This window comes from Balearica regulorum, chromosome 8, assembly GCF_011004875.1.
Source record: "Balearica regulorum gibbericeps isolate bBalReg1 chromosome 8, bBalReg1.pri, whole genome shotgun sequence".
Classification (NCBI taxonomy): domain Eukaryota; kingdom Metazoa; phylum Chordata; class Aves; order Gruiformes; family Gruidae; genus Balearica; species Balearica regulorum.
Genome location: NC_046191.1, coordinates 3,095,539 through 3,108,377, shown reverse-complemented (window position 1 = coordinate 3,108,377; position 12,839 = coordinate 3,095,539). Strand labels below are relative to the sequence as shown.

The 12,839-nt window shown below is 38.0% G+C and overlaps 2 protein-coding genes across 11 annotated transcripts in view; one reads left to right on the top strand and one right to left on the bottom strand.

Annotated features, from left to right (window-relative positions):
- Window positions 1-4,393, bottom strand: part of ITGB3BP (integrin subunit beta 3 binding protein) — a 33,198-nt gene extending 28,805 nt beyond the window's left edge. For 4 of the 8 annotated variants that reach the window (XM_075759247.1, XM_075759249.1, XM_075759246.1 and 1 more), the window contains exons 1-2: window positions 4,264-4,393; window positions 220-262 (exon numbers count right to left, since the gene is read on the bottom strand). In XM_075759247.1, coding sequence (XP_075615362.1) covers window positions 220-262; window positions 4,264-4,268 — 48 coding nt within the window. In that variant the 5' untranslated portion in view covers window positions 4,269-4,393. Of the gene's footprint in view, window positions 1-219; window positions 263-3,474; window positions 3,580-4,017; window positions 4,145-4,263 lie in introns of those variants that run through there. The other 4 variants (XM_075759250.1, XM_075759252.1, XM_075759251.1 and 1 more) reach the window with 4 other exon arrangements.
- The window catches only part of EFCAB7 (EF-hand calcium binding domain 7), a 28,529-nt gene continuing 19,883 nt past the window's right edge, over window positions 4,194-12,839 (top strand). Inside the window, exons 1-4 of one of the 3 annotated variants that reach the window (XM_075759223.1) lie at window positions 4,194-4,479; window positions 4,758-4,858; window positions 7,182-7,369; window positions 11,553-11,764. In XM_075759223.1, coding sequence (XP_075615338.1) covers window positions 7,183-7,369; window positions 11,553-11,764 — 399 coding nt within the window. In that variant the 5' untranslated portion in view covers window positions 4,194-4,479; window positions 4,758-4,858; window position 7,182. Of the gene's footprint in view, window positions 4,480-4,586; window positions 4,859-6,742; window positions 6,821-7,181; window positions 7,370-11,552; window positions 11,765-12,839 lie in introns of those variants that run through there. The other 2 variants (XM_075759224.1, XM_010309451.2) reach the window with 2 other exon arrangements.

Sequence of the window (12,839 nt, the reverse complement as noted above, 5' to 3'; positions counted from 1 at the left end):
CTATGACAAATGGAACACAATAAATTTATAGTAATATTGTTCAGCAGTAATTTTGTGCCTTGTTAAGATTTTTCTAGACAACATCCGATCTGTAACAATATAAATGCAACTCTAATGAAATATCATGTTGCTACACACATATGTGTGTGCATACAAATATATATACAGGCATACATATATAGAGAGCCCAGATGATTCCATACACCAAAAAATACTTACATTATCTTTTTTAACAGTGTCCAACTTTAATGCTCTCTTAACTCTGCAAGAGAAAAATATGGACAAGTTTATGGTCATCTAGAAACAAAGATATCTGGTATTAAGGTCTATAATATGCAATTTTAAAGATATAGTCTTTCCTCATGTTTCACTTTCCTTTTATACTACACAAGAAAACTAATCTCATCCAAAGCAAATACATTAACTGATTAAAATACCGTGTAACAAAAACGTTGCTTGTTTAGAAGGATAAAGTGTTTGCATAAGAAAATCCAATTCTCCATTTTATATGAGAGATAAAAATCAAGACACTGAAGTGAAATTGCACTGTATATTTGTCTCTTTCTCAAAGACTATAAACAATGAAAAAATGCAAAAGCATTCTCATTTACATACCTTCTGAGCAAGGGTTGAAATTATTTTGCCATTAGTAGAAATAATGTATTAGGCATTTAAAACACAGGTACAGCCAAGGTGAAAAAAGTAGTTCTTCCCATCATTTTAGCTCTTAACATGATTTAGTGCTACCAGACTATGACTTAACTGGGGAACAGATGCTCTATGCCTTTACAGGTCCCCAAACCATAAGAAACTATTTTCTAGTCTTCTTCACTATACTGATTCAGGAACATGCCAAGCTCTCTCTGCAAAATCTGCTCTGCTGAACTGGATGCCCAGCTGTTAATGGCAACGCTAGAAGAGGAAAGCTGAATATTTATAATACTTTATATCGTACAGCTGTCTTCTAAAGAGCAGTCATCAAAATTTTATTGAATGCAGACTAAATGCTCAAAGGAAAGAAAGGTCAACATAAATTAAGACTATTTTTCCCAGAGACAACTGAAACTTTTTAAGCACATTCCTAAATCTTAACAATAGTTTAAAGCATTATATAAAACGAGGAAAAAAACTTAAAATCTTTATAAGAACAGTCCCCAAGAAACATATACATTATATCAAATTAAACAAGATTTAGAAAATACATCATATTTCAATAACTTCGTTCACAATTTTCATCTTGGAAAAGAATGTTTTGACTTCTAAGGAATTAAGATGACCTCATCCCAAACATATCCTTTTAAAATTTATATTACTATTCCAAAACTGTAAATTAAAGTATTGGAAAAATAGAATGAAAACACATCTTTGAAATATAACTCAGGCAACAGTCTTATATGAATACTGTTTTACAACTATCTCTATTACAAAAAGGGGAAGAGAAGTATTCTATCTTAAAAAAGCCAAGTAAACAGGTAACATTTAAATTAAAAAAGCCTGTGAACTTCTTGCCAAAGGGCAGTCAAAGCTGTAACAGTTTGATGGAATTCTTTACAATGTATTTCCTTTTTAAATAGAAACCCATATCGCTTAAGGAATGCAGACTCCATTACATCTTCCACCCCAGTGGCAGCAGAGAAACATTATATTTATTAATACATCTACTTTGAAAGGATGCTCTAGGGGGCAATGCATTTGCATGTTATACTAAGGCATGTTATGATGGAAGTTTTTATGATGGACTTCAAAAGAAGCTGGAAGCCAAAGCAAAGCAGAATCTGGACTCAACATAGCTGTAGGATGAAGATAAATGAGAAACTACATGAAAATCCCACTAAGTTATAAACATTTAGAAAATTTCTTAGGGAGAAAGTTGTAGACTGGTCAAGACTATGTTCTTTAAAGTCTGTTAAGAACTGTGCACAGGAATAGAGTTGCAGACAGCCCAAATTTCTCTCTGCTGGCCTGCAAAACCCCTGCAAACACCCTGAGCTGTGGCGGCAAAGAGGCAACCTCATTCCAGGTGAGTGCTTCAACGTTGGAATGAGCTGCATGGATACAATTTTGGCTTCAGGAGGTTAACATTGCCTCGCTTTTCCCAATCCATCCTACCCAGCAGCCTAGTTTGCTTGTGGGCTTTTTAGTCATTGTCTTTCTGATGCCATAATATGAGAAGGTAAATCTCTGGCAACTGTAAAGGGAGACCTTTACTCAAAATAAGGTAAAATTTGTGCTCTTAAGTCTACACGCAGTCCCTGGCTAGGACCACTGAAACAAAATTCATCCAGACACCTAACATGAAGACTCAGTTGGCCAAAGTGTCTTCTCACACATCTTTCAAAATATGAACATGGAAAAAAACCAATAGGTGCATCTAGGTGCAAACAAAATTCCTAAAGTATTTTAAAGGAACAGCATCAGCTTTAGTTTGGTTTATCTTTTTAATATGGCTGGAAAAACCTTGCTATGGCTATGGAGTATCATCAGAATGTGAACAAGAAAAGGAGATAGAAAGATGACGCAATGTGATGGCAGTACACAACAACTTATTTACCTGAATTTCCTACCCTGGAATTGATTCAAAATTCCCTGACAGGGCTTATTTTATTTTCTTAACTATGCAGAGTATGATGGCACATGTACAACTTGCAATGATTATTTTGCCCATAATATTTATCAGATTAAAGAACTACATATTACTTCTACAGCACATTGTTCATCTATGATTCCAGGTCATATTGTCAGTTCCTTGCTAATACTGGGAGACCTTTACTCATTTGAATAGTGCTTTGATGAAACCACTTGCCTCCCTAACAGAAACTGCTTAGCAGTGAGAGTCTGGGTATGCAATTTAACTTTCAGTAAAGAAATAGATTTTTTATACTGTTTTTAATGCCACGTACACATAACTTTCCTTCACAATTCATTCATGAATGAATGCAATGGTAACAATCACATGCAGATTTAATGCACAAAAAAAGAAGATACAGAACCAGGGACTTGATTATATTATTTAATTAAAAATATGCTAGAGAGTATTGCAGTGCATTTTGAGGCCATTTCAGTTAGCGTCCTCTTAAATTTCTGCTTTCCCTGGGGAAAAAACCTCACATCTCTATGCTATTTACATGTTGCTTCATCTTCAAAACCTGCCAACAAACCTGTCTCGTTAATTGGAAAAGCATAAAGAATACATGAACATTTTCTATGTTCAGCTTACATAGTAGTTAAACTCAGTATGCAACCAGTGAGAAACAGACCTATCACCAAAAAAAATCAAAGTTTGTGTATTGGTATTTCCTTTGAATTACTACTGTGACATGATTACTTCAACTTCCAGTGGTCAAGAGAAAGACTGGCTGGACTTGGAAGCTATGTTAGCTCTAACATAAGTTACCTTTGAAATCACATCAGGAGCTGTAAAATGGGACAATATCCCAAGCCTATATATAGACAGCATAAGTTTAATGGCCTCACCTTACTGCTGTTGAAGTTACATCCTACATATTTTCTTTATTGTTCTTCAGAAGCCCACAATTAGCAGAGATACACAAGAATAGCATCAGATTTACACGACTATTCCTTGATAAATTGCAAAGAATAGGAGAGATATGAACAGGATTTATTCCTATTGGAGATAATATGAGGACATACAGCCTGATGGAAGACAGACATGGAACATGTCATGCCCTTACCACCACAGGCCTGCAATACCTTTCAACAACACCCAGGTGTCAAACTCAGCACAACCCACCCATGACATGGCTCCTGTCACTCTTCCACCCCCTACCACACAGCCTCACAGGCTTTATCCATGGGGGCTACAGAGATAAACAAACTCCCCCTCGGCTGGGGAAGCCGGAAACAGATATATAACATACAGAAACTATTGCCCATACCAGTGGGCATCCGCCCGGATAAAGGCTCTGCCCCCAAGGAGCCACCATCTTAAATATTTCCCGATCCCATCCAACAACTACAAGACAGAGCTCGAAACAAAACCCGCCCTTTCCCACGCACCGCCGTGCTCCTCCCCTCTGCGGGATAACCTAGGCAGCACACTTCTCCTCAGGGAATAAGCTCGCCGCCGTATAGGAAGCCCGCAGGCCGCCAGGAAGAAGCGCTTCTCCTCACAGCGTCCCACACGGGCCCTCGCTCCAGTGGCCACCTGCCCCGCTCCAACGGCTCCCGGCGCTGCGGCCAGCGGGAAAGAGGTGGAGAGCGGCGCCTAGAGCCGAGTTCGCCCGCCTGTGCCCCGATACCTACGACATTGCGACGCCTGAAGCCGCTCCCGCCGCCGTTGCAGATCTCCCGCCGCTGCCGTGCACCGGCCAAACGCCGCCGGCTGGAAACTGCGCTGAGAGGGCGGGACGCGGCCTCGGCGGGGCGGGCTGGAGGCGGTGGAGCCCGCGCCCCTCAGGCCTGCGGGGCGGGCGCCGGCTCGTCGAGCCCCGCTGCCCCCGCCCTCGGTGCTGTGCAACGGTAGGAGCCGGGCCAGTGGCGGTTTTCCCGCTGGGGAAGGTTTGTGCCAGGCCAGCTTGGGTGGAGGGTGAGTGTGGCCAGCCCGGCCCCTCAGAGCTGCTGGGGACGCCGGGCGGGGAGGGAGAGTCGGTTCCCCTGTGACGGGCTGAGGGAAGGGGATTATCATGTCTTTTGTGCGAGGGTGGATGGTAAATTTTACCCAAGAAAAGCCCTGCGCCCACCCGAGAGGGATGTAATGTAAAAGAGTTTCCTGTGGTAAAAGAGTTTCCTCATTCCAGGTGAGCGAGGCCTGAGGGCTTGCAGCGGTGTGAAGCTTCCCGCCAGTGTGTGTTCGCTGTGGATGGAGGTGAACCTCGGCCTCGGACCTGTGGCTGGAAAGGTCAGTATTGCCAACAAGGGAATGACTTAATTCCTGGTTGGAAGATGGTTTTTATTTGTTAGAATCATAACAACTCAAATTGAAAATAGTAGTTAGGCGGTGTCATCCTCCTGCTTCAGCCAAGGCCAGATTGCTCCCCTCCGTCTGTTTTGTCTAAAGTGTCATTTGTCCAGTCAAAATGTAACAACCTAAGCCATGGGGCTGCTGGCAGTGCTGTCACTAAGCTATTGCTCACTGGATTTCTGAGCAATGTCTTGGCAGCACTTCTTGGCAGAACTGTGGCCCATGTAAGAAATATCTCAGTAAGGGGAAGTCTAAGGAGTATAAACGAGAGTTCACATTTTATAAACTAGTTACTGGAAAATTAACATTTATTCTTCTTTTCCTCCTTGACTTTAACCCACTTCCATTTTGTGTGTGTAACACTGGTGCTTAATTATAGTGACACCCGTTTGCGGTAACCAGACTGTATCACAGTGTCCCTATGGGGTCCTTCTAATGCCAGTGTAATATTAAAGTGTCAGGCAGGCGGTCTGTGTATTATAAATAGGGTACTTCATCCATGATAAGCGATTATTATCTTTCTTTCCCAAGTGTAAAAGACCTATATAACTCAACAAGGTGCGAGTGATTTAGGCCTCCTGAGTAAAAATCCAATGAGTCCTGAAGGGGACCCTATGATGTCGTTGTCTTGTTGCTGAACTTGAGATATTCAATTTATTATACTGGAATATATTTTCTGAAGTCAACATTGGGAAAAATAATACGAGAGGCTGTTAGACCAACAGTACAACACGATTTAGTGTCCCTCTGTGATGGCCTTCTAAAATCCTTAATCACCCTTGGTAAAACAGAAAGCTGCTGTTCAAGTTTACTGGCCATTTGTGAGCAAATAGTATTAGTTACTGCTTTGAATCATTTTAATAATTTAGAAAAAAAAAGCATTTCATATTTTTTCCTTTACAATTATATGGATAGTGTTCTTGTACTTAAAAGGCTTAAGTTGCACAAAGTTTTATGCACATTCTTAGCTTCAGACTTATTTATTTCTATTAACTATATTTAGATAAGTCTTAAAAGTAGAATTGTGTGCTTAACTTCACATACTTAAGGATCAAGTGTTACAGTTTTGACCAATTTTACTATTAGCCATATGTTTTATTGAGTTATAACTGTAAAAACAGAAAACAAAAACCCATTCTGGTATGGACTGGCACCAGAAAAAAAGCATTTAATCAATTTAATAACTAGTATATTGCTTTTATAGCACCAAATATTATATGGTGTTTATGACATTACACAGAGTCTCTGCTGAAGGTGTGTAAAGCTACTCAGTTTTGCAGCTAAATCAGTTTTGGAAAAATGAAAGTCAACTTTTGAGTGAGGGAGGAAATCCTGACAAATACGCAGTTCAACATAAACATGCTCACATGTAGTTTTAACTGGAGGACAAAGGGGGCTTTTACTCTGCTGTTATCAGCAAGAAATATAATGGAGAATCCAACATGGCATGAGTTGGTTGTGATCATGCAGCCACAGAGCTCTCTCCAATGAGATAAGTGCTGCATCCATTCTTGATAATATTTAGTTTGTAATTGTTGTTTGGTGAAAAAAATCTTTTAAATAATTCTATGCCTCTCATACCTGTGGCCATGCTTAAATGGCTCTTTTTTTTCCTCTAAAAACGCTTTACCTATGCTACTGCTGATTAACTGAGAGTGGCACTGGGAGCAAAACAGTGGTAGGTATGGTATGTTCATTAATTTACCATTGGGACAAATCATGCTAGGCATAGGCAGTGGTAGTAAAGTCATCAGAGCCAACAAGTGCGCTTCTGTACAAATTCTCCCATTGTTTCTGTCATTAGGAGAATTTATCTAATGTGGCAAGAGTAGAAATTCTAGTGGAAGTGTGTAGTAAGGACAAGTCCTAGTGGTTTATTTCTAAACATGGATAGCAATGGTTATGTATCACAGATAACTTGAAAATTTATTTTTTGTGATTTCAAATACTATGACTATGTAATCATTGTGCTATCAAATGTCTAAAATTAAAATAAAATACAATGAAATGAAACTTTTTACTGCCAATAAAGAATAAATTGTGAATAATAAGTAGAGTTCAAGCTATTTTTGTTTGTGGATCTCATCATGCTTACCTACAAGCATTGATAAGTATTCCCATCCTGGATTTAGACAATGGAAAACATATGATCTGGATGTTAGCATAATTTGTGCTAGTCTGCATTTCAGAGGACAAAGCAGAGGCATTATTAAGCAGGCAAGACAGTAACAAATTCTAACTGTAATTGTATTCTTCACAGAATGGCCAGCAGTCCTGAGAATAACACATCCCTCTCCGTTCAGAAAGTCACACGCTCAGAAAGTTCCCAAGCGAAGAAGTCCCAGCATGCAGAAGAAGCAATCTTTTACATGAACTGCCGAGCAGCTTATCTTACTGTTTTAAAAAGCAGTTTAGAAAATATTAAATCAAAAGAACAACTCAGTTTAGGTAATTATTAGATATTTTTCCCCATAACTATTGTGTGTGATGGTTACAGTGGGTAGTTTACAAACAGCAGTCAGCAATTCAGTAGTAAGAATATCCCAATGCATAAACTCAGTAATTGTTTTAAGGAATTTACAGTAGTTTTAGATAGAGTTCAGATTTCAAATGTTGGTGGCTGTATCTTTGAAGACATTTTCATCACTTACCTGTTATAAAATGTCACATAGTGATATTTCAAAATTTCTAGAAACTACCATTCCTCAAAGTTTTTCATTTTCCTCAAATCCTTAATCTTTGTTGCTAGGTGTTGGATGACTTGTGGAAGTGGGAATAGTATACAGAGCTTTTCATCTGTAAATCACCGGTATGAATGGGAAAAGTCAATATTAGCTGACAGCTTACAGGGGACCTAAGTGAGTTGTTTAACACCACCAAAGTTGATGGTAGCATTGTTCTTACTGGAAGTGGGCCCGGGTACTGCTTTTTGATTGTGACATTTCTGCAATAAACTTTTTTCTATCCCTGACAAATGATTAAGTTCAGTTTATAGTGGACAATTGCCCTGGCACAGAAAATTGCCATGATAACTGGCATTAATTGGCACAGAGGTTTGCACATTCATAGGAGAGGTTGTTACTGGAGGCATAGATATAGTAATTTACTCCTAAAGATAGTCTCACAGATCAGTTCTAAGCTACTTTGTCTGAGTAATATGTGAAAATATTGCCTTTCCTCTACCAACTTTCTGTGATCAAATGGACTGTTTTGGACACTGGTGTTTCATAAGAGTTCTTACTCTTATTTAAACTCCTACTTAATTCCAATGTTTTCATAGACTAAAATCAAAAGTTTTCATTTTTTTATCCATATTAGATTTGTATATAAGTGGTATTGCTGTCAGCAGCACAACAGGAAAAAATATCCCTGAATGCTTCAGCTATACTAAAGACGTTGGTAGATAGTGAAAGCTGTGGAGTTTAACAACATTTGATTTGAAAACCTATGGAATTTCAAAGTTTCTTGCATGGAATTATTAGGAAAGTTACAAAAGTTTACCTGAAAAATCGTAGTTAGGGCTGTGTATAGATTATTGATTTCTTTATGATATATCTTAGTGACTGAGTAGATAAGGAAGGAGTAAGATAAGACTGAGTAATAACCTGTTTCAGTTGTAAAATAGGTTTTGCTATCCCAGATAAAATTTTTAAAGCAAATATAATACCAGCTTTGCTATCTCTTGGAGTTGTAGGATTGCGTACTATGTCTTACCATGATTTGAGGACTTTTTGGTGGTTTGTTTTTTTTCTTTCTTAGAGCATTTTTGTCCTTTTGTGAAAAGGTTTATTTGTGGTTGTATGTAATAGCATGGGATTGTGTTAGGAAACTCATGAAAGTGTCTTTCAGTCCTATTTTAAACCTGGAGTTCCATGATGTGAAAATCTTAGCTTACTCTATTGGAAAAAATGTTTCCAGCTCACGTGGTTGACAAAGACAGCACGAGAACATAAACCTTCAGTTAGATAAAGAGAACCAAAATGTATTTTTAAAAAAATGCTTTTTATTTTATGGGGTTTGGGGTACAGCTCAGACTGCACTTGGGATTGGTGGTAGTACAGGTGGCTTTCTCAAGTCCTCCTCATAGATTATGATGCCAGTAAAAAGGTATGTGTATTATGGCATTGCAGTTGTTGGTAATAAAAAACCCAAACAACAGCTAAAGGCAAAACCATGCTATGCTAGCAAATAATTTAGCTATAATTCTAGTGACCTTATTTTTTTCTGCATATGTGAGGAAATAAATTTATCACTAATGGCTGCATTGCCTGTGCCTAAAATACATGAGATCTCCATGTGGAATCCACCACCATAAAAGCTGAGTGTATTTCTCTGTTGCACTGATTGCTTGTAGCTTCTTTCCCTATGAAAGGGAAATTCTACATGAAATTCTACCCATTAGCAAGCACATTCTTTCAGCATGTGACTTAGTGTTATCCAGGCTTTCTCAGCTGTAATAAAAATGCCGTTATAACATCCTGATGGTAGTTATACCAGGATAACTACCTGGTTATTATGGGATAATCTGGATTTTAAGATAGGAGTGGTGTGAACAAATGTCATGTCTTTTATATATGCTTTGGCTTTCATCTCTGTCCATATGGCACTTTGCTACATAGCAAGTGTTTGGGCATTTTGGTTTCAAGGTCAACTCAGAAAGGGCAATTAGTGGCTCAGGGTCCTAGTCTTTTCAGAGATATGTAAGAACTTATTTGAAAATTTGTAAGCATTGAGAGTAATTATAGACTTACGTTGTATCTTAAGTAAATTTTAGCACTTATAAAAGGAGCGGTGCCAGTGTTTAAGCATCTTTTGCTATGTGATGTTTGGCTAATATTCTAAACTGTGAAATATTCACTTAGAGATTGGCCCTGGAAAGTTTTATTCATAGGAGTTTTACATATTCATGGATAGTAAATTAATTTCCTATGGTGTAATATTACTTAAGGTATTTAGCAGAATCAGTGTGTAAAGAAGTATAAATAAAAGGCGCAGTGTAATTGAACTTTCAAAAATAGAAACTTGGGATGCATGTAAGGTATGGCAAGTGCTGATCTCTCAGGATATATAAAAATACAGAATTGTCATATATTTGAAGGATACTCTGTTAAATGTAAGTGAATACTGTGCTATATTGACATTCCAGGGAACTTGGCTATCCATGTAAACAAACACACAGAGTAACTGCCCTTCCTTGGCTGACCTTGACATTGAAATCCTTAAACAATTGCTATGTGCTCAAGCGTTGCGTGGATAAAGATGTAAGCTTTGCTGTATTCTCCTGGTTCCACTTGTAGAGGTGACAGGGCAGAAATCTTTATTTAGTCCTTGGCATTCAATCTGAGATTAGCAGCAAAGGTGTCTGGTTTTGTTTGTTTGTTTTTATGGTGACACAGTTGCCTGCTGAGAATTGTAATGATGCCACCACCTCATTTCACAGATGCTTCTGAACTGCTCTCAGCCAGTATAGACTTGGTCATTGGTCAGCTGGCTAAAAATCAAACTGTCAGCCTAGGTAGAGATGAAAGATCTTTTGTGTTTCCCTAAAAACCTTGATTATATGGGAAGATATAAAAGCATCCCTCCAGTTTCAGACAGACTGTGCATTATCATTTAATTTCAATTGAAGATAATACCTTGTTCAGACTGGAAACTGATGAAAAGATGTTTTTAGTAAAGACTTTTAAGAGGGGAACTAGATACAGCAAATTTATTTTGAAGAATGCCAGGTGTAGGAGCAGTGGGACTGGTTGCATGTATGGTATTGGCTGTTGGCCTTAACAATGTATGTCTGTTGGTATAATTTTTCCTTTACATTCGAAATTCAGGATGCATAATGTGAATTGATAAGTTTGAATGTGTAGATGTGACATAAAATATTGTTTAAGATAAATTCTACATGAGATCTCAGTGGAAAGACATGGATCTCAGTAGAAATAGGATCTAATAATGTACAAGCTTACAAATAATAGGTTCTTGATATTAAGACAACGGATATAGTCTCTGGGCTGAAATTTACACTTGTCACTCGAGGAGACAGTCTTTGAATTAATGGATATTTTGCTTAATTAATGGTTTGAACCCATTAACTAACTTTAAGGAAGGCATCCCATTGAGTTTAGTAGAACAGTGCACATGAGTAAGTGGAAGCCGCAGATCAGAGCCTTTAAGCAAAATAATTCCTGTGGTATTGTTGTCTTATAAAAAGTCACAGACTGCTCTCTGGTTTCTTCCTTTTTCTGTAGAAGAAACTGGGTGTGATTCTCAGCAGTGTGGCATATGTCACCTGTGCTAGATCATAATTAGCGAGGGATGATCTAGGATGCCAGGTACTGCCTGTTTGTTGACTCCTTTCAAAAGAATATGCGAGTGAGCTCATCTGCACCTCAGGCTGCTTGAACCTCTCTGGTACAAACCACGGAATTCAAGGCCAGGGAAGGCCACAGTCAGTCTGTATCAGCAGAGTACTGGATTGAGACTATAAGCAAAACTGTCCTTCAGACCCGCTTTTCCTTTGGATTGATTGGGCTTAAAAAAAGAATTCTGAACATGGAAAGTGATTAAAAGATGTTTTGAAAACTCCTTTACTGACAGCTGGAATATATCGTTAATATTGTGTTTTATTTTTCAGTACTTCAACAGGCTGGAAGAAATCCATCTCAGAAGACAGTTAATAAATATTGGACTTCACAAACGACCACATTGAATTTTGATGATTTTTGTACTATTTTAAAAAAAGAAAAACCAGCTACAAAACCTGAACTGCTCGAAGCATTTGGAAAAATAGACACAGATAACACTGGATATATTTTACATGATGAACTTTATAAAATTCTTACAACAGTAAGTATCAGTAGAAAATTATCCATCTTTAACCATTAGTAGAGAATTTTGGAAATTAGATGGTAAAACTATTCTGAATATGAAAACACATATTCCTGATCAAAAGAATCAATAACTGATTCATGGGGGATTGTTTTCGGGTTTTGTTGGTTGTGGTCCCCCTCATTTTGTCCCATTTTCTGTGGTTAGCTGATCTTTCTTCCATTTTTTCCTCTTAAAGTCTTGCAGTTGATAACCTGTCTGTCCCTTTCAGCAATTGTGCCTGGAAGGTGGAAGTTGGCAGAAAAAATATTTTTCATACTTTCACAGAATACTTTGTTGGAACCCCATCTATACTGCAATGTAGCAACAGAAAGAGAAGCACATGTCTCTCCCTTGGTTCAGTTAGTGCAAATCCCCCTGTTCTCTACAGAGCTGCTCTGCAGACCTTTGGGGTTATGAACTTTTACAAAGAGAATTATAATAACATATCTTTGTTGTTCTCCTCTCACAAGTTGTTGTCTATATATGTCCAGATACAAAGTTAAAAAATAATATTTTTATGTTATACATAAAATATTAAGGTCAGTGCTTTAGTTTTATCACAGCTATGATGTTCTGTCACACCAGTGACTTCACTGGATCTTATAGTTAGTTCACTGGGGTCTTAAAGTAAACTGTGCTAGGGTAGGTCTATACTTTGGTTAGAGATTATGCATTATCAACCCAAAGCACACAAATATCATAAGGCTTACCTGTACATGTCATTAATATGGCTTAAAATAATGACATTAAAACAATATTTGGAACTTCTGATTTAGCTGCTGAGCTGCCACCGTATTTTTAGGTTTCATTGTATAATCTGAAAGGACAGAGAAGAACCTTTTAAAAATAGCAGCTGAGATTTTTATGATAATATGAAATTGTAGGAGATAGAACTTTAAAGAAAACATTAGCAAGAGTATGTTAGAATGACAAGTGTTGACAAGATTAAAATGCAGGTCCTCAGAGGATCTGCAAAGCAAGCAAACAAAGCCTCTAAAACAGAGCAGTCTTCCAAGTTAGTGCAGAGCTGAGACTCTGACTTTAAACTACA